Source organism: Schistocerca gregaria, chromosome 4 (assembly GCF_023897955.1).
Source record: "Schistocerca gregaria isolate iqSchGreg1 chromosome 4, iqSchGreg1.2, whole genome shotgun sequence".
Taxonomy (NCBI): domain Eukaryota; kingdom Metazoa; phylum Arthropoda; class Insecta; order Orthoptera; family Acrididae; genus Schistocerca; species Schistocerca gregaria.
The window spans coordinates 201,613,375-201,626,998 of record NC_064923.1 but is presented as its reverse complement, the minus strand read 5'-3'; the positions used below and the strand labels follow the sequence as shown (position 1 = coordinate 201,626,998).

The 13,624-nt window shown below is 40.5% G+C and overlaps 1 protein-coding gene across 1 annotated transcript in view; it reads left to right on the top strand.

The window, feature by feature from the left end:
* LOC126267011 (breast cancer type 2 susceptibility protein homolog) overlaps positions 1-13,624 on the top strand; it is a 222,346-nt gene that overhangs the window by 89,061 nt on the left and 119,661 nt on the right. The window contains exon 5 of the mRNA XM_049971781.1: positions 8,646-8,900. Within this exon, the coding sequence (XP_049827738.1) occupies positions 8,646-8,900 (255 nt within the window). The remainder of the gene's footprint in view (positions 1-8,645; positions 8,901-13,624) is intronic.

The following is a 13,624-nucleotide window of genomic DNA, read 5'->3' as shown; positions in this document are numbered from 1 at the left end:
GAAATGTACAGTGTCATTCATTGCAAACAAATAAAATGCATCTTTACAGCTTCCACAAAACAATTACACAATATCTGAAGCCACATTATGTTGTTCTATGCTTTCCCAAGTACTTCACTTAAGGAAATCTGTTGTGGAACAGGAATTTAGGGTTCCAGCTATACGTGGAAGCTAAACATACCACTGTGATTAGGATGGTGAAAGCATTCTATTGTGTTACTCTTAGTTTGCCCACTATCAGACTTTAAAATGTATGTTTGTTCCTCAACAAAATGCATGAAACAATATGCACATTTGGTGAAGGGAATATCTGGACAATCCTCAGATCTGGACAATCCTCAGAATAACAGTCTTGAGGTGCAAAACCAAATGCCACTTGAATCACGTTCTTGAATTCAGCAACATGTGCTGGGGTATTGAAGCGTAGGCTGATACATTGGTGCATGAATGATAGAATGACGGAGCGAGGTGGCATACTGCACACTTACATGCATTTGGGAGGACAATGGTTCAAACCCGCTTCCGGTCATTGTGATGTAGGTTTTCTGCAATTTCCGTAAATCACTTCTAACAAATGCCGGGATGGTTCCTTCGAGAAAGGGCACTGCCATTTTCCCTCCCCATCCTTCCCTTATCTGAAATTGTGCTCTATCTCTAATGGCCTCATCGTCGACAGGGTGTTAAACACTAATGTCAATCCATCTAATAATATAACACATTCATTAAGAAAGTTTAGTATTGAAGTCTCTGCAGAGGGTTCTTATAGAGTCTGTTATCCTTCTTGCACATATTTTTGTTGCCAAGAGAAATATACTTCCAAAGGCTGTGTGTATTTTGTTGATTCTGATGAAATTATCGTGTGTTCAGTGCCTTAACCTGCAAATGAATCATTTAGTATTATTGTGTCCTTGTGAGCAGTCCATCAATCACAAAGTAGTATACACTTAATGTTATTTGTGACATTGCCATTAACAACGTTCATGTTGTTAAATGGTCCTTTGACATTATCCCACTTGTGCTAGCCTCCAAATGAATGTTTGATGTTTGGTGGAAAATTGTCTTCAATAACCATTTTTAATTTGAGGCCAAAAGTAGTTGTTTTAGTTTTATTTTTTTTTATTTTTATTTATTTGTATATTGTATAACTATGAGTTATATTGTGTTCAGACTGGTCCAAGACAACTGTTGATTTTTTCCCCTTTCGTATTGTAAATATTGTTGCACCATAAGTAGCCGAGGGGGTGGTAACATTCCTTCTTTCATGGGAAGCAGTGATCTGCATCTCAGCAAAGTGACCACTGCCCACCCAGGTAGCACTCTCAACTGGACCGATATCTTCAGAAGGGTGTCAGGTAGCCCCTCCAGCATCACAGGTTCCTGGCCAGTGGGGATGGGAGCATGTGGCTAGAAGCTCCCCACTTGGCGGTGCAATTGGAGTAGTGGAGGCTCCAGCACTGGTAGTGGAGGCCATGCCCTATCCATGTCAGATTGTGGCATGGAAAGCAGCAGCAGTGGATGAGGCACACTGCAGCCTAATCTCCTTCCAACATCCGATCCATCTTGGGCTGCCTAAACACAGAGAGAGATTGGGGCGGAGGAAAGTTTTGTAAATAGGGCTGCAAGCTAGAGGGCAACAACAGCATGGGAGGAGGAAGAGGGGATATAGATGATGTGTCAATGGAAGAGAAACAAAAGAATGCATTGTCGCAATGTGTGACTGCTGCAGAGCCTAGAGGTAGCAGCAGTTGCATTCTCTGCTGCAGATAGCACTGATTTTGAAGGCGTGTCACCCCCAAGGCCATCACGAACATGCAGCATCCCCACTGCTGCCAGTTGACTGCCAGAATCCACTTGTATTGTCATCCAAAGCCACACACACACATGTCTTGCTGCAAACATGGAGATAGTGTGGCGGAATGCCCCACGGTTGTTGCCAGCATCGAGTGAAAGAGTATATGGGGCTGAGTGCCATGGTGGAGATCCGCTGGACACTTCTCCCCTATTAACTCAAAATAGAGTTATCACTTCATTCTTAAGAATACTGACCACATATTTCTTCATTCGAGTTTTAAGTGTTTGCAAGAGCCTTTTGGTCTCGCCCTTTGATTGGAGAGAGGGTAGGGAGGGGGGGGGGGGGGGGGGGCAGCATGTGGTGAACGCCATATCTGTAGCAGAACTTGCCGAAAACCTTAGAGCAAAACTGTGGTCAGTTGTCTGACACCAGTGCGAGAGGAAGATCTTCAATAATGAAAATTCTGCAGAGTGCTGTGACCATAGCCTCTGCAGTCGTGGATCAACAGTTGACAATGTGCGGAAGTTTGTAGTACACATTCAGGACAATCAGTCAGTATCCAGATAGATGGCCATGAAATCAATATAAACCTGTCTCCATCGCTCGAGGGTGTCGAACAGAATGAGAAAGCCAGAGGGAGCCACTTGCTGTTGTTCACACTTGTGACACTTGTGGACAAAATGTTCGAGCTGCTGGTGGTTGCCTGGTCAGTACACATGGTGTGGGGTGAGCGATGTAGTTCATGCGATTCCCCAGTGACGTTGGTGCAAGAGCCCTAAGATTGTCAGACACAGGGGTTCCAGTGGGACTATCCAGAGAAACATTTGATCTGCAGTTAGTAGGATAACTCCATATACCAGGATTAACTGGTGGTGGAGGTGGAAGTAATGCTGCAATGGGTTGGAATCAGGAATGTGGTCCAACCAGCCCTGTTCTACATACTGTCATACATGTTATAAGGTGCTGTCCTTGGTCATGGCCACAGCCCCAAGGGCCCCTGTTATTGGAAAAAGCATGTCCTGCCTGCTGAGCCTCTTCATCAAATTAGGAGTACGCAAGATCTCATCTTGATCGAACTTGGAGCGGAGTCAGTTGAGGGGACAGGACCAAGTGTCCACGTTGGTGTGTTGAGATATTGTGGAAGTGAATTTCATAATTGTACCTTCTGAGAAAGAGTGCCCAGCTGTGGAGTCATGGGGTAGTCATCTCAGGTTGCTTTGTTGTGGGACTGAGGATGGAGATCAATAGTTTATGATCTGTAATAAGGTTAAAATTTGTTCCATATAAAAATACGTGGAATCTTCTGCCCTAAGATGATCACTAGGATCTCTTTTTCAAATTTTGAATGCTGCTTCTGTGTGGCATTGAGTGTCTTTGACACAAATGCAATTTGATAATCAGAGCCCTCCCATTCTCTCTGTCGCAGGATGGCCCCCATACCCTGTTCAGATGTGTCCACTGCCACCATTAGCTGTTTACTCAGTTGAAATGTGGCAAGACACGGTGTCAATAAGAGGACCTGCATCAGAACCTTGGACACCTGTTCACATACCTCTGACCATACAAAGGGCACGCCCTTCTTCGACAGGCAGTTGAGCAGGTGCACAATCAATGCCAAACCCAGGATAAATTTCCCACAATATGTCACCTTCCCCAAGGAGGAACAGAGCTCCTTTAAATTCATTGGGGGGGGGGGGGGGGGGGGCGGGCGGGAGAGTGCGATGATGGCTACAAATAGCTTATGTGAGGTCTTAATATCATCACAAGAGATGATGTATCCCAGCTATTCCATCAACGGTTGAAAGGAAGAAGAAGATATTTTCTGAAATTACATTTGTGGCCTGCAGACTGGAGGGTGTGAACAGCTGCCACAAGTTATCTAAATGTTCTCTCATTGTGGGCCTGTCACCACATTGACACCTATGTAATTTATGCAGCCCCGAACATGCTGCAGCAGTTGCTCGGGTAACCTTTGGAAGATGGCACTGACCAACCCGAATTCGTGCAGCCTGTTGGTCACCAGAACCTTCTGCAATTCCTCATCCAGGAGCAGTTGTAAACAAGCTTCAGAGAGATCGGCCTTTGAAAAATACTAGCCTCCAGCTGACTGCAGAGAAAAGCATGTCTGGTTTTGGAATAGGATATGTATCAGTGTCTGGGAATTGACAGTAAGCTTAAAGTATCCACACAAGCACAGTTACCCTGACAGTTTTTTATTTCTATAACCAAAGGTACCACCCATTCAATTGCTGAGACAGTTTCAGTGGTGGTCAAGGTTGTCAATATATTTAGTTCTTCCTGGGTGGCATCCCTCAGTGAGAGGGGCATGAGCTGTGCATGGAGGAAGCAAAAATGCACCAATTTCTTTAATGTAATGTGCACTGTAAAGTTCGTTGCTTTAGCCAATCCAGAGAAAATGGCAGAGAACTTCTTACTCCGGTTTCCAATTCCTAAAACTGGATTTGCTCTGAACCATGTAGACCATTTCATTGATGACGAAATCCAAAAGTTGAAAAGGCTGCAAGGCTGAGTAGATTCTCTGTATTCATGCTGTGAACAACAAGGAATGTGAAATGTTTGTTGTACGGCATTTTTGTACATCGGCACGATTGTGATTTGTCCTTTGAGAACAATGTTTTATTTGTTATTTCCCACCAAGCTTTGAGTTGTGGATTAAAGGGGCGATGCTCTCAGCTGGAGATAAATTTGAACTTTTAACAGGGACATAGAGGCAACCTGTAGCTTAACTTGTTTATTGTGATGAACAGTTTCTTAGGTTACAAGACAGTGGTGTGAGATTCTGATGAAAACATCTTAATGTCCATTAACTCCTGTTGAGGCAAGTATTTTTTGTACAGAGAGTGGCAGATGAATGGAGATGTCCTCCCTTCTGGGATACCTCGCATTCTGCCCATCTGTTGGGGCACTCTTCTGTATTATGAAACAGTCCAGGCACGACGGAAACAACGAGGAGCCAGGACTTCTTTCCTTGTGTATGAGTCAAAGCTGATGTGTGTGTGTGTGTGTGTGTGTGTGTGTGTGGGCATGCGCGCTCTCAACTGTTGCTGCATACACTGTGTTGACACAGCTGAATGCCTCTCCTGTGTCTGACACAACAGATACCACCTCACTCCAGAATTGTGATCAACAGCCTGTGGGTGGGGAAACTTTGAAGGATTGGGCCCATTTTAAAATGTTCTCCAAATTAAGGTTCTAAAATTGTAGAGCTTTCTGACACACCTCCCTGTCCAGATCCACTCAGATGATCGCATCCCTATCACCTCCTCTGCATTTAATTCCTTATTTACTTGTGTCCCAAAACAGCATTTCCTACTAAATCCCTACAGTTTAGCTACCCATGTGTGGTATGACTGATAAAATTCTGCACACGACGCAGTGATGTTGCAGTATCGGTGAAAGTAAGTGGTTAACAAAGCATACATTTCGTTAAAGGTTGGGTGCTTCAGTCTCGTAAGAGGGACCAGTTTCCACTGAAGTTGGTAAGTACTGGGTGATATCCACACAGAAAAAGTGATATGGCCATGGCTGGATCCATTATGTGGAATGTGGCAAATTTCTGTTGGAGGCCTTCTCGTATGCCTCCACTTTCTACCATCTCATTGTAAGGCAGGAATGGTGGCAGATTCATAGCCAACTGCTGGGAGAGCATTGTGAACAATAAAGCGTCCTGACATTTCTGTCCCTCTAACTACTATTGCAAAAATTGCTGTAGCATGTTGTCCATCAACACACACATCAAGGTTGTCTGTTGTGCATTATGCATAAGCAAAAAACACATGACGACATGTCCGGAGCAAGTATATTTAATGATATCGTAGAACAAGTTATCAACAGGTTGGTACGCCATGTAGTAAGATAGGTACAGTACAGTTTTAGATTGCGTAATGAGTGGAACAATAAATCAGAGTAGACTGAGTGCAATCACCTGGTGGCGATCGCATATGTAGTCAGTGCATAGCAGGTGGTGCTTGGAGGCGTGCGCACAGCTATCTTGTATGGTCACTTGGCTGTGATATTTCACGCAATAGTGGATACGAAGTCACTGCCCCATCATGTACGCCTTCTGTGCTACGATGGTCAATGTCTGAGACATAGTTCAGTGCCCGACAAGTCAGTATTGGGACCATGTACCATCCACAGCAAGGGAATGAGTGTTGAAAGAGCACATAAAAATTGGCAGTATCTGTCTCTATGCGACCTCCTTCTATGACAGTAGTGTTGTGCCTTCTGGTCATGTAGCTGTTTGCAGCCCCTTCCCCTAATTATTAAACACTTATGTTTTTTCTTTGTCTTAGGCTGACAAATTGAACATCATTGCAGAATGCTAATTGAAAAAATAAATTACTAATAGTAATACTAATACAGTGTGGCATCTATGTTTGGCCAGTGAGGATGGTACGTGGCCAGAACTTTCAGGCTAGTTATCACTGTGCCTGCTGTGAATATCAGCTAGAACACATGTAAGCAGATCATAGCAAAAATCTCTTAGTGATCTTCATGCTTAGAAAGAGGAGTCTGTGTACTGAAGTTAGTTGCTTTTGGAGGGCAAAATGTTTGCTCTGGTGTGGATTGATTGTGCTCAAGAAAGTAGTACCAACTGTGTTTGATGAACTTAATGACCCAGTGTAAGAGAATAACACAGGTCCATGTCTGTGCTCTGTATGGCATGAGTTCTCAGAATGAGGACTACTTAGGGGTACGCAACATTCCTCTTCATTCCTCATTAGTCTGTAAGCAGATTGCTTTCTGTAAATGAAGATCGAAGTCAATTGAAAGAAGGTTGGGACGGGGAGGAGGGGATGGGGTGGGGGTTGGTAAAAAGCATCTTTGTTCTGTTGTTAAGAAATCATCTTAAAATGATTTTCATGTGTACTGTAAAACAGTGGTCTTTACTGAAACATCTTGAATTTTTTTCCCAAACAAATGGCAAAAATGGCACTCTTGCTCCAAAAAGAGGTAACGTTGTTTGTTTTTTTTTGAGAAAAATGCACCCATATTGACCATTAAGAGATAACAATGAGCTACAGTTAATATATGTAATGCAATGTATGTAAATAGACAAAGAGACTTAACATTATTAAACAACACTGTTGAATTACTAACTGGAGTTGTGAACTTTATAAGACGACTCAATGGGAAATGTAACTTGCCCTTGCAGCTGGTTGCGTATTGTTAAATCTACAGAGCAAGAACCAATTCTTTTATTATTATTACTATTATTATTATCAAGCAAACTAAAATAAACCACCAACAGTAACACACTCTTCAAAACCAAAATAATAAAGATCCCTTCTGCAGATCAAACAAATAACAACTAATTCCTATCTTTTCTGCACTCGGTGAGTCGAGAACTGCCTGCTGAATGGCAGGGTGCTGGCTTATCTAGCCACAGGCAGAAAGATATTTCCAGGACTATTTGCACACGTGATTGCCAGGAAATAGTTCATTGATAATCGTGCCCCCTTCGTCTGCTGCTGGTTGATGCCCTCTGACGGACGTTGGCCACACCTGTGTGTTTGTTGTCAACTGTGGTACTTGCTTGTAAACACTCTTGCGTCAGCCAGACTTCGCAGTGGAGTTGGCAACCCACATTGATGTCTGCAGTGTTGTTGCTGCAGTAGTCGTCTGTGGTGACTGCAGCATGTGCAGTTCCATTATATGAGTAATTTTTTGTTGATGTTAATTAGTCTGGGATGATTACCAAGTTTGATTATTGTAACAGATAAAGAAACATAAAGGTCTGGAGTTTGCAGCTGTAGAATAAAATTTTATACTTGGTAATCACATAAATAATAGCTTAGGTCTTTTCTTCAATTTCTGAGTAGTTGATAGGTGCAATATCGAGAATGTTGTATGCAAGTGGGATAAGATGCAGTGTTCCATTAGTATCTTGATAGGAAAGTGACACACCAATGCTATGTTGAGATGTGACACTCACCGAGACCATAGTTTAGTGTTTCTCTCGATTGCTCTATGGAATCCATTTGAATTGTGCTCCTTTTACCGCAGTGTAATTAGAGGATCTGAAAACTCAATCTTCTTTCTGAACGTGAAGCACCTCCTCCCCAAACAACCACAACTCTTTAAGGTTTTGCTGGACAGTCGATTTCAGCAGATGCTGCAGTGTGGGCTTCATGTGGTCATCAATCCAATGAACAGAAGATTCTTGATGAACATTCAAAAAAATTGCATTTTATCTGATTGAATTGCAGTCCATCTGCATTATTGCCATTTTTGAGTTGTGATCTCAACACTGTGTATTGTATACATTCAAAGACACCTTTGTGGTTCCTGAGAATCAGTAATATACACACACATCGTCCAGGTTGATATAAATTAAGCCTAATGCTTCAAAAATGCAAACTAACCAAGCCTCTGTTTGAAACAATATACCACAAGTAGCCAGGAAACAATTGTGTAAGGAGTGAACAGAAATCAGAACCGAGTAGATATAGGTAGCAGTATAATCTGATACAGACAAAACACCGTTGAAAAGTGGGCAGTGAATATGCTAGAGGAGTCAACATTCCTGTTGTCCATTATTTATGTGGCTTCATTAGTCACAGAGTTTTGTGGTGTTTGACAGTAATACAAAGGCCTTTTTTTTTTGCATGCAAACCAAAATATATAGCATTTTGTCTGCTCTTGAAGCTAATATAATAATTTTAATTGACAGGTTTCTTATTGGTAAGGAAAGTGGATATACTGAATGATGCTTAAATATTATACTTAGTTTTGATTATACACTCTAAGTATGTTCGATACTCTTTATGTAATAAAAATGCTTGCCTGTCACTTGTACTTCAGTGTGTTGTCTTTCTTGCATGAACAGATAAATGGTAGACAGAAGAGATGCAGCTCTGTTAAAAATAATGAATTGCATAAAATGCATTGCAAGTCTAATACAAATCTGAATGAAAATGCTGGTCTCGAAAATGACAGAGAACCACCAGCTGCGAAGATCAAAGCGTCTATCGTCCCATCACCAGGAAGTTGGTTGCAGCTAAGAATGACAAGCCAGAAACGGTGTGTTAAGTGGAGAGACTTTTCTGGTGGCAATGCTCCATCCCAATTTACAGAATCAGAAGTAAGACATGCTGCAGTTAAGAACTTCTTAACTATGAACTCATTTGCTTATTTTTTTATTTTGTTTTTTAATTTTTATTTTTTTTTATTTTTTTACTGTTTTTGAAAGTGATTTCTCTTTAATAGCCAACCACACTCAGCAGAATTATCTGTGTCTGTCAGTTTTGAGTATGAAAGGCTCCTATCTAAAAAGTTACAGAAATAGTAAAATGTGAGGGGCATGGGAAGGCTGCTTTGGAAATATTGTTCAAAAAAGGCACTCAGGGTACGAGAGTAAAAAAATTGCAGTTGTATAACTATTGCTTGTTTTTTCATATTTGCTACAAAATATGACTCACTTTTGCCATGACATATTTTTGTCTTTCTCTTTTTCCTCTGTAGCGTTGCTCTTCCTGTTTGCAGAGTTTGAAGTCAATTACATGTTTCTGTTATCAGTACCCAGCACTGCTAAAACTCCTAAAACAAAACAGATTTATAATGCGACCTGAAAGTGAAACATGTAGAGTGTTTCCATTACAAGATCATACCTGAATTAATGAGCAATGTCGCACAGCACTAGCCAGACAGAAGAGAATTTTAGCTCGCTTTTTGCAGGCCATCTGACCATATACGATTAAAATTTGTATTGTGTTAAACCCTCATAAAGCAGGTAATGGACGTAAAGTAGGTTATAGAAGACCTACTAAGAGGCTATAAAAATAATGATAGAATAAGAAAAGAAAGAGGCTTCAGGGAAGTACAGTGGGGAGGGGACTTACATGAAAAGGAATGGCCAACCTATTCCTAGGTATTTTAGAGGGAAGTTAGAAATAGTATTTGTATAATCTTCCAACCCTCTTTCACAACCCTGCTTCCTTCTTTCAGCCTTCTATGTTCCTTTCCTTTGTCATGTTATTTCGTAAGTTTTGTTCTTCGGTACCTTTGATTAGTGGTTGTAGGTTTAAAGGCCATTGCACATTGTTCGTCTTCATTATATTCATGATGTCTACCACATTCAGCAAACATACACCTTTTAACTGTAACACATTTAAAATCATTGCCTCGCAAATGGCACAAAACTGTAACTATGGTATCCCTCTCATCTTAAAGTCCACATAGAATAGTGATTGCTAAATATCCATTGTCAATTTTGTCACCAGTGTCCGTCAGATCTACAAGAGTTTTGATTTTCTATCAGTCCTAGATAACTTTCCATTGTTTTGCAGTTATCTATTTTTAGCAAATGTAGTTTCTGTCTCAGTTGCACAGAGCATAATTTACTATCCTTTGGCGCATATAATTTTTGAAATTCTTCCCATACTGTTTTGGGATTTGCCTCACTTCATGTATGTATTTGCTACTTGTCGCGTATAGAAACTACAGGATCTGCTTGTACCTTACATTTATATGCCATATATGCCTCCATATCAGCATCAGATGTACCATTGCCAAGTTCTGCCTCGTCAGTCTCAATTTTTGTCCACAATCACTGTATATTTCACCCAGCATCTTACTGTTCCTAAAAGATGATTTAGTACAACGAAAGCACCGTGGAAGTTTGTGAACATATTTTCTTTCCTTTTAAGATTCATGAACTCAGCTCAGTGGTAATTAACATTTTCCAAACATATCACACAAAAATAATCAGCCATTGTAGGCAAATATTTCGTCCTTGCCACACACATGAGTTTTAGATTGACTAATTGACACTGACACAATTTCTGTTTTTTTATTTGCACCTCCAGGCCCTCAACCACTGCTGGAGTTGAATAAAAGTCACGTCACACACATTAATAGTTATTGAAAGAATAAATTATGTACATCATTAAAGCAGAGAAACCTGAACTTCTTTTTTAATAGAACAAAGGCTTCTTGATTTTTCTTTTTGAACACCATGAGAGACTATCCAGTAATGTCACAAAAACAGAATAAATGAAGGAGCTCTTGTCCACATGCTCCATTCTTCACAATATACAATATGAACAACAGTGGTCACAACATACCTCCTGGAGCATGTCTGAAATGACTTCTACTTCTGTCAATAATCCTGCATCCAAGATAACATGCTGCATGCTCCACTCCAACAAATCCTCAAATAATCACAAATTTCGTTTGTTACACTATATAATCATACTTTCGTTATTAATTGTTGATGTGGTTCCAAGTCAGATTTTTTTTTTTAGAAAGCAAGAAATACTACATCCACCTCATTGCCTTGATCCATGGCTTTCAGGATGTCATGTGCGAAAAGCGTTAGTTGGGTTTCACATGAACACTTTCAGAAATCCATGCTGGTGACAAAGAAGAGGTCATTCTATTTGAGATACTCATTATGTTTTTGCTCAGAATATACTACAGGATTCTACAGCAGGTGGACATCAGTGAGAGTGTGTGTTCATCGCCTCCTCTTTCCTTTCCCAATCCTTTTCCACCTCCCGCTCTCTCTGTCCATTTCTTCCTTCCCCTCTCTCTGTCTGTCCATCTCCTCCCAGTCTCTCTCCACATTACCACACCCACCCCAATTGTAATTTCTGGTCCTCAATCCCACAGTATTTCTTTTCATATAATAAGTAATATGTGTAGGAGACGAGGTACTGGCAGATTTGGATGGGGCGTGAGTCGTGCTTGGGTAGCTCAGACACTAAAGCACTTGCCCACAAAAGGCAAATGTCCTGAGTTCAAGTCTCGGTCCAGCATACAGTTTTAATCTGCCAGGAAGTTTCATATCAACACACACTCCACTGCAGAGAGAAAATTTCATTCTGGATATGTGTGCCAAATTTGGCGAAATCAATCCAGAGGTTCAGGTGGAGATTTTTACCCATGAATTTGCCTGTATATGCACTTGTCATATGTATCCCATTTATTTAACATATAGCTGCTACATGGGCTGCACTTGTGTATTAGCAGTTCTGGTATGTGACTGTGTGTGTGTGTGTGTGTGTGTGTGTGTGTGTGTGTGTGTAATATCACCACCTACCTGCCCTCATGTGTCTGCTTGTTTGGGAAAGCATAGCTCATGATGTGCTCCCTGCTCTTCCCCCTGCCAAGCTGTCCCAACACACAATGCATCGGTATATGCCGTGTTGCTACTGATCCATGCGTACAGAGGGCACGGGCAGGAGCACACATCTACGCATCGTGCTATTGAAATAGTGCGGAAGTATGGATTAAACACATTGATGATTGTATAAGCATTATATTCATTACTTTAAATCATATCACATAACACATATCAACCAATAAAAGCATTTCAATGATGATGTAAATAAAACAGAAAGAAACTTCCACATGGGAAAGATATATTAAAAACAAAGATTCCAAGACTTACCAAGCGGGAAAGCGCCGGCAGACAGGCACATGAACAAAACACACAAACACACACACATATATGAACAAGTTCAATAGTCAGAGAGTAAATATAATTTTCCCTAATTTGCATAATAATGCAAATCAGTAAGTATCTTGTACTGCACACTTTCTAAAGTAGCCTATGTTCTTCCTCATGGTTCAAGCTACCTTGTTACCAAATTTCTTTGTGATCAGTTCAGTGTTTAGTAATAATAAATTTAAATGTAATGCATGATGTGGCAGTTTTTCATGCATCTCAGTGACTATGATGTCACATATTTTGAATTGTGTGTCGTGCAGTGATATAACTTTGCACGTACATTCAGTGGTATATATGAACGATGTCAGCAAAAAGTGTCACAGATACAGTTACTAGTAAAACAGTAATAAATTAAAACGTCAGGCAGTTTTACTGCATTAACAGCGAAAATATAGTAAGAGATACAATTTTTTCCTTCCTTCAGTGTGTGTGTTTGGGGGGGGGCGGGGGGGTTTAAAATGAGAAAAAGGTTTGTAATGATGTGTAAAGTTTATTGCAAGTCACTAAGTGCTCTTGCTCTCATACATTAGAGCTTCTTCAGTTTGGAGTGAAGAAATCTGTAATAAATGTGACATCCAAAGCTTTTTCACTCCCACGCCCACCCCTTTGATATGTAGGTGGTTCTTACCCCCACACCAATTCTTTATAGACAGTAAGTGATACAAATATCAAGTTAGTAAGTTAGTTTTAAATAGGTCCAGTGGTTTTGGAGGAGATGTGGAAACATACATACATATATTTCTATAATATGTATGGATATCATTTTTCTGTGATCTGGTTTAGATGAAATTTCTGAGATCTGATTTTGGTGAAATAAAACCTATATGGTGACCCAAATAATTTTCAGGTTTCTTGTGCAAACTCAATAAAAATTCTTGTAGTAGTTTTGGAGAATAGTCTGTTCAAAGACAAAGAAACAGACACGATAGCTCGACAGATTTATTATTACTACAGATGTTTGTTCCAGGAATAATTAGTCTCTGTATCTGAGTTTTTATTTGAATCTACATGTCCTAGAAGACTGCAGAGGAAATTAATCCCCTAATTCATATGATAATTGTAAGATGACAGGATTTTTTGGGGCAGTTCCCATTCCCATAGTTCTGTTAAAATAGCACTAAGTGGGGTAATTCATATGACCTGTATGATGTAACAAGCATGTGATTCATGTTTCAGTACATGCGCAACATTTAGATACTGGATGTTCCCATTGGATACAGCCCCATCTCACCTTTTATCTAATGCCAACATACTTGTCCCAGACTTTTTTTGACTGGACTATTACTTTCTTACAACACTGTCTCAGACCCACCATTTAATTTACACTTCATACACTCTCTCCTCTGCTCTCTCAC